This window comes from Alosa pseudoharengus, unplaced genomic scaffold, assembly GCF_046254945.1.
Source record: "Alosa pseudoharengus isolate Yale_2024_CS ecotype anadromous, Long Island Sound unplaced genomic scaffold, YU_APseudo_1.1 YU_APseudo_1.1_scf_11, whole genome shotgun sequence".
Taxonomy (NCBI): Eukaryota; Metazoa; Chordata; class Actinopteri; order Clupeiformes; family Clupeidae; genus Alosa; species Alosa pseudoharengus.
This window is the reverse complement of record NW_027468576.1, coordinates 4,831,688-4,847,316: the sequence shown is the minus strand read 5'-3', so window position 1 is coordinate 4,847,316 and position 15,629 is coordinate 4,831,688. Positions and strand designations below refer to the sequence as shown.

Sequence of the window (15,629 nt, the reverse complement as noted above, 5' to 3'; positions counted from 1 at the left end):
CTTGGAACCGGTGAAAACACACCACGAAGGGACGGAGAGGTTTACCATCTTGAGGCTTTTGGCCGAGAGAGCGATGCGCTCGTTCAAGTTCTGGTGGCTTATCAAAAACATTTTCGCCCATCACTTCCATTAGCATCTCCGACATAAACTGTATAGTGGACTGACCTTTCTCGCTATCCTCGGGAACATTCAGTATCCTAAGGTTAGCCCTTCGAGAGCGATTCTCCAGATCGTCCACCCTATTAAGCAGGATCTCATTATCTTCCTCTAGCAGCTTTATCTTTTTTTCGGCTGTGTGCAGCGCAGCAAAATTATCTCCAGACAGATTTTCGGTAGCGTTCAATCGTGCCTGAAAACTATTAACGGTCTCTGTGAGTACATTCACGGAAGATTGTAGTGTGGCAACAGATTCCTGGATTAAAGCAGAAATGTCTTCCCTCAATGAAGCTCGTTGCTTATCCAGCTCGGTCACAAGCTGGCTCATGGATACACCGTCTGAGGCTGAAGTCGTTTCAGCAGCTGCATTCGCCATATTAGCTAGCTTGCCAGCAACGCTAGTTCGTGTTGATGAATGTGCTGTAGAAGCAGTCCTTGGCTTACTCATGTTGAAGTTTCGGTATCCTTTCGATAGAATAGTGATATATTCAACCCGAGTCTTGTACTTATAAGTCTAAATGCCGAAAATTGCGTTTTTAAAGGTTTAGATGAAATCTCCGCATGGCCAAACCGGAAGTCCCCGTCTTGTGTGATATATTTAACATTATCTTTGTAATTACTTATCCAATCAATGTCAAACTTGGCACTGCGCCTATAGCAAGACACGTGCCAAGTTTGAAATCAGTTGGAGGAACAGTTCGACAGATATGACACACACACACACACACACACACACACACACACACACACACACACACAGACGTTCCTACAATTTATAGATAGATGAACATTACCAATAAATGCAATCACACCTTGTTTTATCCTGTTTTATGTTGCAGAGACCTCAAACATTGTTTGAACATTAATAAAGTATTGTATTTGCAGACAAAATAATGATTGGTGCTATGTACAGTGTTTCCCATACATTGACTTATTTGTGGCGGCCCACCACAATATCAACATTGACCACCACAATATGATTTTCCAGGTTGTACTAAATTATGCTTAAATCTGGTTAGCATCATAACCACGCTGCGCTAATTTGTTAAAAACGGTTGCATTCAAGTTAATTCTGCAAACCTACCACCACAAATAGAATTTAATTCTGTGGGAAACACTGTATGTGGATTTAATACATTAATTACAATACCCTCAATATCACTAGTTTTGCACTTTCTTCCATATCTAGGCCCTTAAATAAAAATAATGGGCATGCAGTACACGCGGTCCAGTCATACTGAGAACATGCCTGTCTTCCACCCTACAAAGTTTGAGCAAGCTAGAAATAATCCTTTTCAAGATATTAATGCCCAAACATGGCCATCAAGATGAGGCATTTCGGAGAGTTTAAAAATGTTGGCTGTATGAAAACATTGAAATTTAACAAATATTTTACAACAGTTTTGAGACCTAAACATTAGGTAGACAAACTTTGAGCAAAATCTGAGACTATATCCACACTATGTCAGATAAGTTTGTATCCGTCTCACCTTTGTTACGATTCACCCTCCCACATCCTCCATCCTCCACGGAACCATCTGAAAAGAGATTATGTACAAGCCCATGTTCCCTTCCCTGATTTGTTGTGCTCGTTTCATATGATGATGGCCATGTTGCTTTTCAAGAAGTACATTTGTGACCCTGCAAGGCAAAACCAGTCGCTTTGATAACATTTACAAAATGAAGTCATTGTGCTCACATGAACGACCATTAACTAAGCTTTCCAACGATATGTATAGTGGGGCTATTGCAGAAAGTATCGCTAAGATAACCGCATCCAAAGTTGGCATGGTTCTCCTGTCACGATATGCCAGAAGAGGAGAAAATCACCTTTTTAAGTAAATTGTCACGTGCGATAGTGTGAGGACACCGCTGTTATTAGCCTTACTGTAGCGTGACTTTGAAGCGGATGACTGACTATGTCCAGTTTCATCAACCGAGTGAGTGTCTTTTTCTGCCCCCTAGTTAATACCTGGGATGGTCATAAGGTGTACCTATAGAATATAATTAATGTATTTTGGGGGAAGTAAGGGGAGAGGAAGTTCTGTTTACACAGATTGTGTATAGGCCTAGGCTACTTTTAAATGCGCTACGTCAATGGAAAACTTCTCCTGGTCCGTAAAATGACGCCAGGATATTTCTAAAAGTTCGTGCTTTTGACCGTTCGTACCCTGAAAGGCAAGTCTTTCACATTCATATTTGTTACATCTGCCAAGAACGATAGAGAGCTGACACATTGAGTAACGAGTAATGAGTCAATTTTAGCTCTACCGTAAAACCTTATAGCGGCGTGGACAAATGGAATGACTGCTAATGTGTTGAATCTTCACCTAAATAAAGTCAGTGTTTAACAGTCAAAACGTATGTTTATCCGTGACATTTGTTCACAATATGAAAGTGTAGACTATACTGTCGAATTATGCGAAAACGTGAAATTCGACATTTTAACCCGTACGTTTGTTTATTGTGGATTTTCTCAAAATAGCACTGTGCGCAAAACGACTGGTTTCGCCTTGCAGGGTCACATATATTTATTGGACAGCCATACAGTGAATGGCAACGGATTATAGCATATGCAACTTACGTAAACTTAAAGGCCCTTTACAGTTATTATGACCGCCACGCAAACGAAGTGGCGGTCCTATAAGTTTAGTCAGAGTTTTTTTTTATTTATTTATTTATTTTGCTTCAGTAATTTTGTGTCAAGGATTCCCGGGTCACTGAAAGACCGGGCTGCACAAAACTTGGTGGTTATGTAGCCCGACAAGGATGACAGGGAACCATTGATTTTTGTTTTGATCCGTCGCCCCCCGCCGGACTGGACTCCCCTGAAAGGAGGCTAGGGCGGACACAATTTTCTGTAGGGCCTAGGAGAACCACATTTTTTTGGATGTTTGCTCAAGGAGCCATCTCAACCCATTCTCATTTTAAATTATAGCGCCATACAGTTAAAAATGAAAAAAGCAAAACTGAGGCTCTGTTATCCCAGGTATCTTTGGCTGACCTGTTCAGCACTGCATGATATTTGACCTGTAGGATCACTATGACACCCTCTAAATGCATGCTGAGTTTCATACAATTCCGTTCATGGGGGGCCATACAATAAATTAATTTATGTGACACAAATTGACCTGCAGATGGTGTTGAGCGAAGGGTTTGCCGGATGAAGTTGAAATGTACACACACACACACACACACTCACATACATGCACACACATAAACACACCCACATGCACACAAACATGCACACACATAAACACACCCACATGCACACACATAAACACACCCACATACACACACACACGCACACACACACGCACACACACACACATAAAGACATACACACATGCCTCACACAGGCATACACACAAACACACACACACACACAGGCATGCACACAAGCACGCACAAGCACACAGAGGTCAGGTGCTGGGTGTGGCTCAGGGACTCTCTAGTGCTCCCTTACTCAATTGATGTTGTGGTTGACATATAGTTTCAGCTATTCTCAGGCAAAAAAAAAAAAAAGGTTTGGTTCCTGTTGGTTGTCAGTTAAGGCCATGGGTCGGTAGGGAATTTCTTTTTTTGGGGTTTTTTTTTTTTTTTTCCAGTGGCAGTAAGGGATAGGTAGAAAATCAATCCCACCAGGATTTCGCGAGGTTTTTTGAGACTGTTGCGACCTAAAATGCCTGGATGGAAGTTGCGGTGATTTTAGCTGTTTCTTGTGGAGAAATTGCGGGAGGAAGTGAAAATTGCAAAAATAGTTTAAATTTAGGGCAATTAAGGTTAGTAAGACCAAAATCACACTGATAATCTTGATGCTTATTAAAAAGGATAATCAAAGGTAAACAGTAAAGATTACAGAAAATCAAAGTAGGCCTACTTTATTTAAAATGCTTTGACTGAGGTAATTCACAAAGCATTATAGTAGAACTGTCCAAAAAATACAGTCACCTAAAGAGATGGCATCATGTCATATGTTTCAATACATTCATATATTTTGTAATTCATATTAAGTTCATATCTTTTTAATAATTCATAGTCTGTGGCCTGCATAATTACTAATATCCAAGTAAGTATCTAGTAATTTCATATTGATTTAAACTATTTGACTACACTTCTGTTTAATGTCATTACATTGGTGGTGTACGTCTAATTGACTGCCTGCCCCTTTAAGGACGTGAGAGTAGCCTAATTACATTTCTGAGTGGATTGGAAGGCTTGCATCTCACTGTGTTCGGCTACGAGTGTAAATCACTTTTTGCATAGTGCATTACCATATGTGGATGCAAGTGGGAATGTCTTCTATGTCATTAGTTAAAATAAATGTAAAAAAAAACAACTCGAATGAAATCATTCTTGGATCATAGAAGAGGTAAATGTCTTGCAATTTTATTAATTTTTATGATTTTTGTAGCACTACTCAAACTAAGCCCACAAGCTAGCAAACATAAGCTTGACATAAACATGACATAAGCTAAAAGGACATATCCAGGTAAACGTTTGCCAATGGGTTGCATAGCCTACTCAAATGTCAGTAAAACAAGTAGGCCTTAATTAACTTACTTTCATAGCCTAGGTAGGTTAGCAACACCAGGTTGAGAGATGCAAGTAAGCAGATCGTTAACGTTAGCCTTCTATTTATTGTCATCAAAACTGCAGAGGAACGAACACTTAGGGCAGTCTTTGGTGTCATATGCAGAAGGTGCAGAAGTAAGTGTGCCATCTGGCTCAATATTCTGCGCGAGGGACTGTAGGCTGTAGGTGACATTTCACAGTGAAACTACGATGACAAATTTGCGAAAAAGTTGCGGTGTTTGGACAAAATTGCGAGTGCCTTGGTAAGTGACGAAAACAATCGTCTTCGTGAACTGTGCATAGGTTACTTTGTAACAGAGAGAATACGCTCATCCCTATACATAACGCAAGGGGTAATTATAGTTCGCCTTTTATTTGTGGATTTATTTAATGTAGCCTAGACTATTTAGTGTTATTTCTTCCCCAAGCTCATAAAATAAATTTGGGTCGCACATAAATTGACAGGGTCGGTCGGAAACCGGAACCCAAGAATTTTTTTTTTTATGCCCCAGCAAATGTGGTAGGTATGCATATCTCAAGATGAACAACTTTCATTTGTACACTTCCTTAGCCACGCCCACAGGAAGGGAGGTATTTGGCACACACATCAATTGTCACAATGTATTCATAGGGATAAAGGCTTGGTCCTGAGTGTGGCCAGGGAACTCTATAGTGCCCCCTTATAGGCGAGTTTCCACTGAGTTTCTCTAGGTAAAGAGTACATGTACAGGACTTCCTCACTATTCAGCCCTTGTGTTCCCATTGTTTACAGTACAGTCAGGCCTTCATTGACAGATTGCTTTTCAAATGTCTTCAGTTGACCCTGGCTGTGTACCGTTGTGCAACTTTTGAAAATGTATCAAGTTATCTACAATAACAATAGCATTAGCATCAGTGTAGCGCTCTAAAATCTTTGCCCCTCGAACCAAAAAAGAATTTGGATACCCCTTCCTTTCACATGAACGTACAAAATAAGGGGAATGGGTAAGACAGAGAAATGGGATTGGGCCTGTGTTCCTGGAAATTCATGTCCACTCATGTCCAGTTATTTTCCTTCACTTTCCAGGTTTGGTTCAGTGTGGCTTGTCCAGAACAGAGAGGGCTGAATGTCCAGGTAACATTTCATCTAGTCCCCTGAAGAACAGCTCTTTGGACAACAGTCTTAAAAAGACTGGTCATGTGGATAGCAAGGAGCAGCTGTCCCCCTACAGGTCAGAGCAAGTCATCATTGTTATTAGTTGTAGTTGTAGGCTTAGATAAATCCTTACACACCTGGCATGGTTATAAGTTGATACAATTAAAAGAAAAGGATCAGAAGCACACATTGAAAGAAGCACACATTGGCTTTTGCTGCTGTAGCCTCTCCCCCTCTCACACAGCACAGTGCAACACTGAAGCAGTGCACGACTGCTGTTTAGAGCAGGTTGAGATGTTGCTGGGATGATTTATCATGTCTGACCTCAGCAATATAAAGATTGCCTCTTGATGTGGTTTGTATCTTTTTAAACTACAGAAATAAAGTTTCCAAAAAAACTGATATTAGGATATTTTAATCAGTGACAAAATGCTTTGTGCACAAATTAACATTCTCTGTTTTCCCAGTTCTTACCTCGCCGCTATCAACTTTTCTACTTTGGTTCCACGGCTTGTTAAAAATGATCTGACTTCCTTAACGTTGTGGTAATTCATAATGTCACACAGCATTTTTCTTTTGTTAGAAGTCACAAATGGCGTGGAAGCACCTCCTTGCAATTCAATGTCAATGGAGTAACTGTTTTCACTGAAATGGTGACCATCTCTTTCTTTGATACATTGACACCGAAACACCAGGTCTATTGGGAAAGTTTGTTCTGGGTAGAATTTTCTTTGTATGGATGAATGGCACGCACAATGAGCTATTGCTGATAACATTAATGTGATCCAGTGTGGTCAGTGTACCCCTCATTCTCATCTTGGTTTTCGGGTGAAGAAGGGGAATTAGCTAAACGTGCACGATAATTCAATAATTTAAATAATTTCTATTGGTCTATGCATAAAAGTTGACACCATCTTGGGACCATGTGCAAAGGTATTCAGGCCAGAGGTTGCTGCTGATGGGCCAGTATCGGCCTGTGGACTGCCTATTGCCTACTTACATTAATGTTAATTTATTTTTTATACTGTAGACAGCAGCCTTCTTTAGGCTTTTTTAGTGTGTCCATTAATGATGTATATATCTTGCTTGTTGAATACAGGGAATTGTCTCCACACTCTGGGTTACCATTGCAGCTTGAAGATCAGACACAAATTGTAGAGACCAATGCCACTCCTTTACTTTCTAAAGCTGGGCTAAGTCAAATGGTGTTCCAGCGTGACACTCGTTATGCACAGACTGTCAAGCCAGCTAGCACATTCTCTTCCATGGTTAGTGATACATCGGTCCACTACCTCAATGATCAGTTATCTATCAATGTAGCGGGAGATCCGGTACATCAATTGGCCACCAAAGGAACCATGTCTTCATACAACCAAGAAGAGCCCAGCGTGTTCAGCCAAGGTTTCCACCCGCATATGGAGACATTTCAAAACTCCAGCCCGAGTTGTGCCAGCCAGAGACTGGAGAGCTTACGCCGACAACAGACAGATGATAAGCTGGAAAAGCTGAAGGAACGAATTCGCAGACAGCGTGAGCACCTTGACGAAGCTGCAGAGAAAAAGCAGTTACTTGGCAGCTTGGAGAAGCCTGTGGGCAGTGGTCAACTATATTTGCAGTCCAGCAAAACTGTACCTTCTGCTCATGTCCGTAAAGTCATAACAGCTCCTCCTGCTCCTGTTTACAAAGGTACAGTATTAGAATATATACATTCTTTTGAAAAGTTGTAACCCAATTTACTCTGTATAGCTTAACTTGGTTGTGATTTTCCTAACGAAAGGATTCAACACCAGTGAGATTAAAAGTCACAGTCCGGACTGCCAAGAGGAGGACTTGACTAGGCTGAGACGAGAGATCTACAGAGACTTGACACGCCAGCTCACAGGTGATATCTGAAACATTAGGCTGGATGGATGCCCCACCCCCCACCCCCTTACAAGTTTTGTACTACCATTAGGCTTTGTATGGATTTGACTATTGTTGAAAGGTATAAAATACAGTATTAGGGCTGGGTGGTATATTGAGTTTTTAAAATATATTGATATATTATCAGGGGTGTGATTCTTCCGTTTTTAAAAGGAATTCCGTTTTTTTTTACTTGAAAATGAGACCCACGCAATTCGTATAGATCCGATGATTTTTTTTTTTTTTTTAGGGGGGGGGGGGGGGGGGGGGGGTCTGTCGGTCAGAGGTAGGCTATATTTCTGCATAACACAGGCCATCGTTATAACAGGCCACTGACAATGACGACGGGTTTTGTGCTTCACATCTTTCCGAATATCACGCCGCAAGTAGTGTATTCCGTTTACTAGTGGATTTCATTGAAAGTGAAAGTAGACGGGTTGATCAGCTGCGTTCTGAAGAATGCTTGATTCAAGTTCAGTGTGTGTGGCGCACTAGTTTCTCAGCAGAAGCCATGAAACAGTAAAGGTCAACAAATTGATTTAAAAAGACATCATGTATGAAGTTTTTTCCCCCCTAGTTTTGGCTTTGCATCGGCTTCGCTGTCAGGATTTTCCGATAATGAATGATTATCAAAAGTTTTTAAAATAGTAGGCTTCTGGCAAGAATTCAAAACTACTCCTGCTTTTACATGCAAATTTAAAATAGAAACCACAAAGAATAACCAAGAATGTTTTAATGCAGATATATTTTGCAGGGATTGGACTGGTATGATTCATCCTACCCTACTGCATCATACAGGCATGATTTAAAACATCACAGGGTGAAAGTGAGAATTCATGAAGTCCTTTTGAGAAAATTTCAAAATCTAGAGATATATCGTATACCGTGAAATAGACTAAAAATATTGTGATATTATTTTTTAGCCATATCGCCCAGCCCTCGTTGCACAAAACATTGATTTAATTTTACTTCTTGGTTTCTTGCATTTTGTATGTTTGATATTTTGAAAGCATTCTCACCTTTACATTATTGTTTCAAAGCTGCTTTAAACTGTTGCACGGTAATATACTGTTGCCATTTGATGCTTTCAAATTATAACTAGTTGCTGTCTATTAACATTATTGCTTTGTTTTTGAAACAGGAGAAGGTACCAGACCAAAGGTACGGTTCAGGGAGCGTTCAAAGGGCAAGAAGCCAGTCAAACCTGTCAGAAAAGTTCATAGGTCAGGCTATGTTCCTGAATCTGACTCCAGGCCTGGTATGAACTTTTTCTGCTACTTTTTCTAAGTATGAGCAACTTTTATGAGTCCCATATATAACTATTATTTTCTATTAGCAACAATAAGTACATCCACATGGCGGGAAGGGCAGAAGCTTGTGAAGATGATGCTGGGTCCTTCTCTGCAGTCACAATGCAAGTCCAGTCCTGAGTCTGGGCATGGGGTGATCAGGACAGGTTTGCGATTTTCCTTAATTCCCTTAGCTGTTCTGAAACAATCTAGTATGAAGTCTGATGGCTTGATTCATAAACACATATTCTGGAAACACATTTTCTGGAATTAGAAATGCTTAGATACAGTCATGCTTATAACATTTTCAAAGCATGGATTCCCGTATATATGGGTGAAAGCAGACATGTGGACTCGAAACACATGACTTGGACTCGAGTCATGATTTTAATGACTTCAGAGTTGACTTGATAAAATTCGGTATGACTTACGACTCGACTTGGACTTGAATACTATTCACTCGAGACTTGACTCGGACTTTGCCTCTTGGACTTGTGATGACTTGACATGTCTCGTGTCAAAAACTACATTTCCTGATCGTGGACCAGTCACCCCAGAGACGCTTTCATTTCCGTGACTAAAAAAAAATAGCGGAGACAAGCGGGCAGAGTAGTGTTCAGTGCTGCCGCTACCCCCACACGCATTACGAACTGTGTGTAGGGCACCAAGAGACAGGAAGTACCATAATTTAGCCAATAAATAGTAGCTTTACTGCAAACTGATTTGCACTCTTGTTTACAATGTCGTTTGTTTACAACGTTTACAATGTCAAAATGCACCAACAGCATGTTACATAAAGATGATACTTTTCGGGTCCTCTCCATTAAGATCCAACTTGAACTTATGCTACTGCATTTAATTGAGAACGCGTCTGAGTATGCACAAGAGGGAGAGAAAACGAGTGGCAGGTTCCAGCTGGCTTGTCATTGTTAATGATGATTGATATCTCCTTTTAAATATAAGAAACGTATAAAAGAAAATCATAAAGGCAACAAATACGAGAATTTATCCGGTTCTCACTAGCCTGTTACAAACTGAGATCCAGGTCACTTTGACATAGGCTGCACTCACTGTGATTTGGAAAATGGACAAGAATATGAAGAGTTGTCTTTGCCTTTATGTAATGGAACTGGTGAGTCTTGAAGTATTCAATAATTTGTTTACATGAAGCACATGACGATTGAAACGCATTCCACTCAGCTAGCTAGGTGGCTACTGGCTACCAAGCTCATAATTCACTTTTAATTGCAAACCGAAAATGTCAAGCAAGCATCATGTCATGTCATGCTTGTATTTCCAAAGGAATGAAAGCTAGTTGTGCCAACTTAATATCATGCTTATCATTGTTAATATTGTGCTATACATGTGGCAAACAATGTTTGAGTTTTTGGACTAGTCATAGATTTATTTGAATGGAGCTGGTAAAAAAAAAGATCATGAGAACGTGTGGACAGTGGCACACAATGGGCTTAAAGTGACAGTGCACCATTTACAAATGAGTTAAACAGCATCAAATGTGTAGTATTTCTTAAGAAATGAATACTTTAAAACAAAATTACTGTGTCATTATCTTTTAAATAATATAAAAGTGTTGACCTTGGCTTCCCTTATGAGTCGCCACTGGCAGACAGGCTAATAAATTGTTTGCAGGCAAATCTGTGGCCTAGCGCAGTGAAATGCCATCAGTCAAAGTACAGTATTACTCATCCTTACAGTGGGCGCCACAATTTGGAAAAACAATATATATATTTGCAGCTGTGCTGAGTGTCATGTAGCTATCCGTTTTGTACAGTTTACTCAGGTATGCACATATGTACACATTTATGCTCATGCATACTGTATATCCTAAAAGATTTCAAGACAGAAACATTGAACATATTTTAATAATCCAGTGGTTCTTAACTGGTGGGTCGGGACCCAAAAGTGGGTCGCGGAACCATTCTGGGTGGGTCGCGGAGCTTGTGGTAAAAAAAAGAGAAGAAATCACCCATTTCAAATAGACTTAAATTGAGACGAAATGGTGCAGAATCCACAGTGTGCGATGTTCACAATTGCTGGAACATGAGTGAAAATGCCGCATAATAAAGTACACCTGTCAAAGACAGACCTGTCAAGTACTTTAAGGTGACATCAGGAGTTGGAGACTTCACAAATGTAATGCCAAACAGCATGTTCCAAACAAATAGGCCTACAGGCACTTCGCCTTTCTTAGCATGTAGCTCACCAAATCTGTTGTCTTGAACGCTATCAAATATATATGGGTTGTGACTTCATGATCATGGGAAATTGTGGGTCCCAAAGCCAGACCAGTTAAGAACCACTGTTTTAATCTGTATTTATACAAAAAATACTGTGGATTAGATGGAAGTGATTATGATCGATAGTCTAATAATGGCATTATTAAGTGAAGAGTACCTGATGACTTGAAAAAAATTGGGACTTGGACTCGACTTGCCCTTCTCTGTATTTACTTGGGACAGGACTTGACTTTTTTTATTCATTCATTCATTCAACCTTTTTTTATTCTCGGAGGGTCATTGAGGGAAGCCCTCATTTTCAATGAAGCCGAGATAACAGAAACAATGAAGTAACAAAATGTAAAAAGAGAGAGAGAAAAAAAAAGTATAGGTATAGGTCTAGGCCTATAAATAAAATAAAACAAAGTAAAATAAATAAATTATAAGATATACATTATAGAGGAGGGAGGGGAAAAATACATAAAATCTTAATAATAAAATAATAATAATAATAATAATAGTAATAATAAAGACATTTACTTAAAGCAGGTACAAATTGACATAGGAAGGTTTGTGATTACAGATCTGAATTGATTATAGGAAAGTATAGAGTTCATTTTTATATTACACTGAAGATTATTCCAGGAAGTAGGGGCACTATAACAAAAGGCCGACTTTCCCAACACAGAGTGGATACGAGGAACCTTGAGCATCAAACAGTCATTTGATCTGGTCTGATAGGGACCAGAATTCCACACAAGCATGTCTGAAATATAACCTGGTAATTTCCCAACAATACATTTGTAAATAAACAGATGCCAATGATTTTGTCTCCTCTCTGTCAAAGATGACCAACCCACCTTACCATAAAGGACACAATGATGAGTGCTATAGCCATCACCAGTAATGAATCTCAGGGAAGAATGGTAGACTGAGTCCAGGGCTTTAAGTGAACAAGCAGTAGCATTTTTATATATCACATCACCATAGTCTAAAACTGACATGAAAACTGCTTCAACAACTTGTTTCCTACTTTCCATAGGGAGGCTGGCTTTGTTTCTGTAGAAGAAACCTATTTTTTTTCTCAGGGTTTTTGCTAGGATGGCTGTATGGTAGGTAAATGTGAGTTTTTCATCCAGCCAGATACCAAGATATTTGTATTCAGAGACTCTATCAATCCTTGAACCAGTTACAGTGGTTATTTGCATGCCATTAACCTCAGTGTTCCTTGCTCTACTAAATAACATAAATTTGGTTTTCTTCTCATTTAGAACTAATTTAAGATTAATGAGAGCTTCTTGAAGAACATTAAATGAAAGCTGGAGATTATCAATTGCAAGTTGAACAGAGTCAGCGATGCAATACAAAATAGTGTCATCAGCATAAAGGTGGACTTGACAACCATTTAGAGAAGAGACAATGTCATTGATGTACTTGGTGAAGAGAACTGGGCCCAAAATAGACCCTTGTGGAACACCCTTTGTGATTGGCAAAAACTCTGACTTAACATTTCCTGACTTAACACACTGAAACCTCTGGGACAAATAATTACAAAACCATTTACATGCCTTATCATCCAAACCAATATCATGTAATCTTTGTAACAGTAAGGGATGATCAACTGTATCAAATGCTTTTGACAGATCAACAAAAAGGGCAGCACAATGCTTTTTAATGTCTAAGGCAGATATGATGTTATTAGTAACTAATGTGGTAGCTGTGATAGTGCTGTGGTTAGTTCTAAAACAAGATTGTTGTGGATTTAATATGTCATGGCATGAAAGAAATGACTTGAGTTGGTTATTAACCAATGATTCAAAAATCTTTGATAAACAGGGTAATTTGGAGATTGGACGGTAATTATTTAAATAATCTCTATCACCCCCTTTGTGCAAAGGTGTCACATGTGCTAGTTTCCATGCACTGGACTTGGACTTGACTGCTAAGACTTGGGACTTACTTGTGACTTGCCTAACAGTGACTTGGTCCCACCTCTGGGTGAAAGTTATTGTGAACATTCAAAGATCTTGTTTCTTCACTGTTGATATTGACCTTGGCTTGTGATGTGATGTTAACAGTAAGCTGTTAACACTTCCAAGTCCCAGGCCTGTGAGACACTTTGGAGGTTGTCTGCAAACAATTCCCGTTCAAACATTCCTGTAGAACAGTGTTTTTCAACCTTTTTTGTGCCACACTTTTGACACTTAAAATATCCCACGGCACACTAACATCCTGTGTGAAGAAAAAATAAACATACCATAGCCTAAAATTTCAAATAATACACAGATATGGCCTTATTATGGCTTCTATACAAGACCTGCTCAATAAAACAAGCGCCCTCTGTTTCATTTGTAGGTGACTATATCTAATTTAATTGTTGTTATGAACTGGATATGTGATGATTCTGTGAATACTGGATATGGGGTCCCCGTTGTACAATGCCTGCATACCACAAATAGTGCAATCATACAATCAATGAGAGCGTGTGTTTATAAATTCTTTGATTCAACAGTTGCTTTTCTGGACCAGTGAGTGACATTTGGGTCAAAAAAACAAGCAAATTTGTCTGCCAGTGCGTTGAGCAAATTTGTCTTGATAAGACTCCTTAAAATAAGTTAAAGTCTTCTTAAATTAAGTCAAAATGATCTTTTGAGAGGGCGCTAGGTAAGTCTTTTCATACTGAAAACAATACCAAATAGATTTTTTAATCTTAATACAAGATCAATAACACTTGGTTAGAATTCATTTTTTGCAGTGCTGCTTTAAAAAATATGATGATAGGGAAACATAAATCCAGCTTTATTATATGATAATATAATAAATGTGCAGTGAGCAGAATTTAAGCATGGCTGCATGTGACATTTTTACAGATCAAAATGACATCGCCTAATAGTTATTTAGCCTATCGAATAACTTGATAGAGAAGACAAACCATTTTGTGGAATGATGCATATGAAATTTGCAATGATGTGAAAACAATCTCTGGTAGCCTATAAGTGACATCATATTCTGATTTTATGGTTTCCATGGTTTTTAAGGTTTCCATTACAGCACAGCTGTCCTTGTAATCATACTATGAATTTCATCACGATAACATTGGCTGTATCTATTGTCTCCTCATGTATGCTTTTTAAAACTACATCAATGTAAAGTTAATCACTGCAAAAAATGAAATCTAACCAAGTGTTATTAATCTTATAATAAGATAAAAAAAATCTATTTGGTATTGTTTTTAGTATGAAAAGACTTACCTAGTGCTCTCTCGAAAGATCATTTTGACTTAATTTAAGAAGACTTATTTTAAGGACTCTTATCAAGACAAATTTACTTAACGCACTGGCAGACAAATTTGCTTGTTTTCAGGACAAATTTGTTTAACGCACTGATGAGGTTGAGATGTCTTAAAATAAGTCAAACTTTTCTTAAATTAAGTCAAATGATTTCACGAGAAAGCGCTAGGTAAGTCTCTTTATACTGAAAACAAAACAAACTAGTTATTTTTATCTTGATATAAGACTAATAATCTTGGTTAGATTTTATTAGATAAGCAGTTTTTTGCAGACTTGTTCTCGTTGGCGAGGGTCGGCGCGCACCATAGCGTGTACAGGCAGGCACAGAGCTAGTGAACCTAGGTTTTAAATCTTAATCTTAACAAGTTAAGCTTTTTACAACAAGCTTTTTGATGAAAAAATTGTGTTTAATTTCCATAATCTTTGTTTAGTGAACGCATAAAACCATCAGTTCGTAACCGAAATCAATAATTACAATCTTTGAGTTTGTTTATCATTACCTAGCAACCAAGTTTTTACAGTTTAAGTGTTAACAATTATTGCTCACATGTCCAAGAAGTGGCGTAGCACAGTGGTTAGAGGAGCGAGATTTGACCTTAGGATCTTTGGTTCAGGTCCAGCATCTAATATTAATATGAAATAAGTATACTTATGCGGAATAAGTTAACGCTCCGAGTTGAGTGCTCCAAGTCTTTTTACCTTTAGAAAATGCTTTATTTGAGTGTTAACAGTTGATATTCATGCGCAGATCAGCAACAGCAAGAAAACAGTCACTTCAATTTCCATAGATCATTTTTTTAACTTCTTAAATTCTGCTGTAGGTTGTTAGCTATAATTATAGCCCATCTGTGACTAATATCTATGTAAAGTTACACACCATCAGAGCCACCGCTAAAAGCATAGCAAGTTGATTTGTTTGTGGGACAAGTGTGGGAGTAGTCAGGCAGAGCTTTAGAATCAGAAAAGTCCGCTATACAAACACAGGTCAGGTTCCGCCTCTTAAAAACAATATCAACATGCTTTCGTTTCAAGCATTGATTAAATT

General features: G+C 38.8%; 1 protein-coding gene across 5 annotated transcripts in view; it reads left to right on the top strand.

The window, feature by feature from the left end:
* cep350 (centrosomal protein 350) overlaps positions 1-15,629 on the top strand; it is an 89,161-nt gene that overhangs the window by 26,891 nt on the left and 46,641 nt on the right. For 4 of the 5 annotated variants that reach the window (XM_076277789.1, XM_076277788.1, XM_076277792.1 and 1 more), the window contains 5 exons: positions 5,798-5,942; positions 6,966-7,552; positions 7,644-7,748; positions 8,910-9,026; positions 9,105-9,224. In XM_076277789.1, coding sequence (XP_076133904.1) covers positions 5,798-5,942; positions 6,966-7,552; positions 7,644-7,748; positions 8,910-9,026; positions 9,105-9,224 — 1,074 coding nt within the window. The remainder of the gene's footprint in view (positions 1-5,797; positions 5,943-6,965; positions 7,553-7,643; positions 7,749-8,909; positions 9,027-9,104; positions 9,225-15,629) is intronic. The other variant, XM_076277791.1, reaches the window with a different exon arrangement.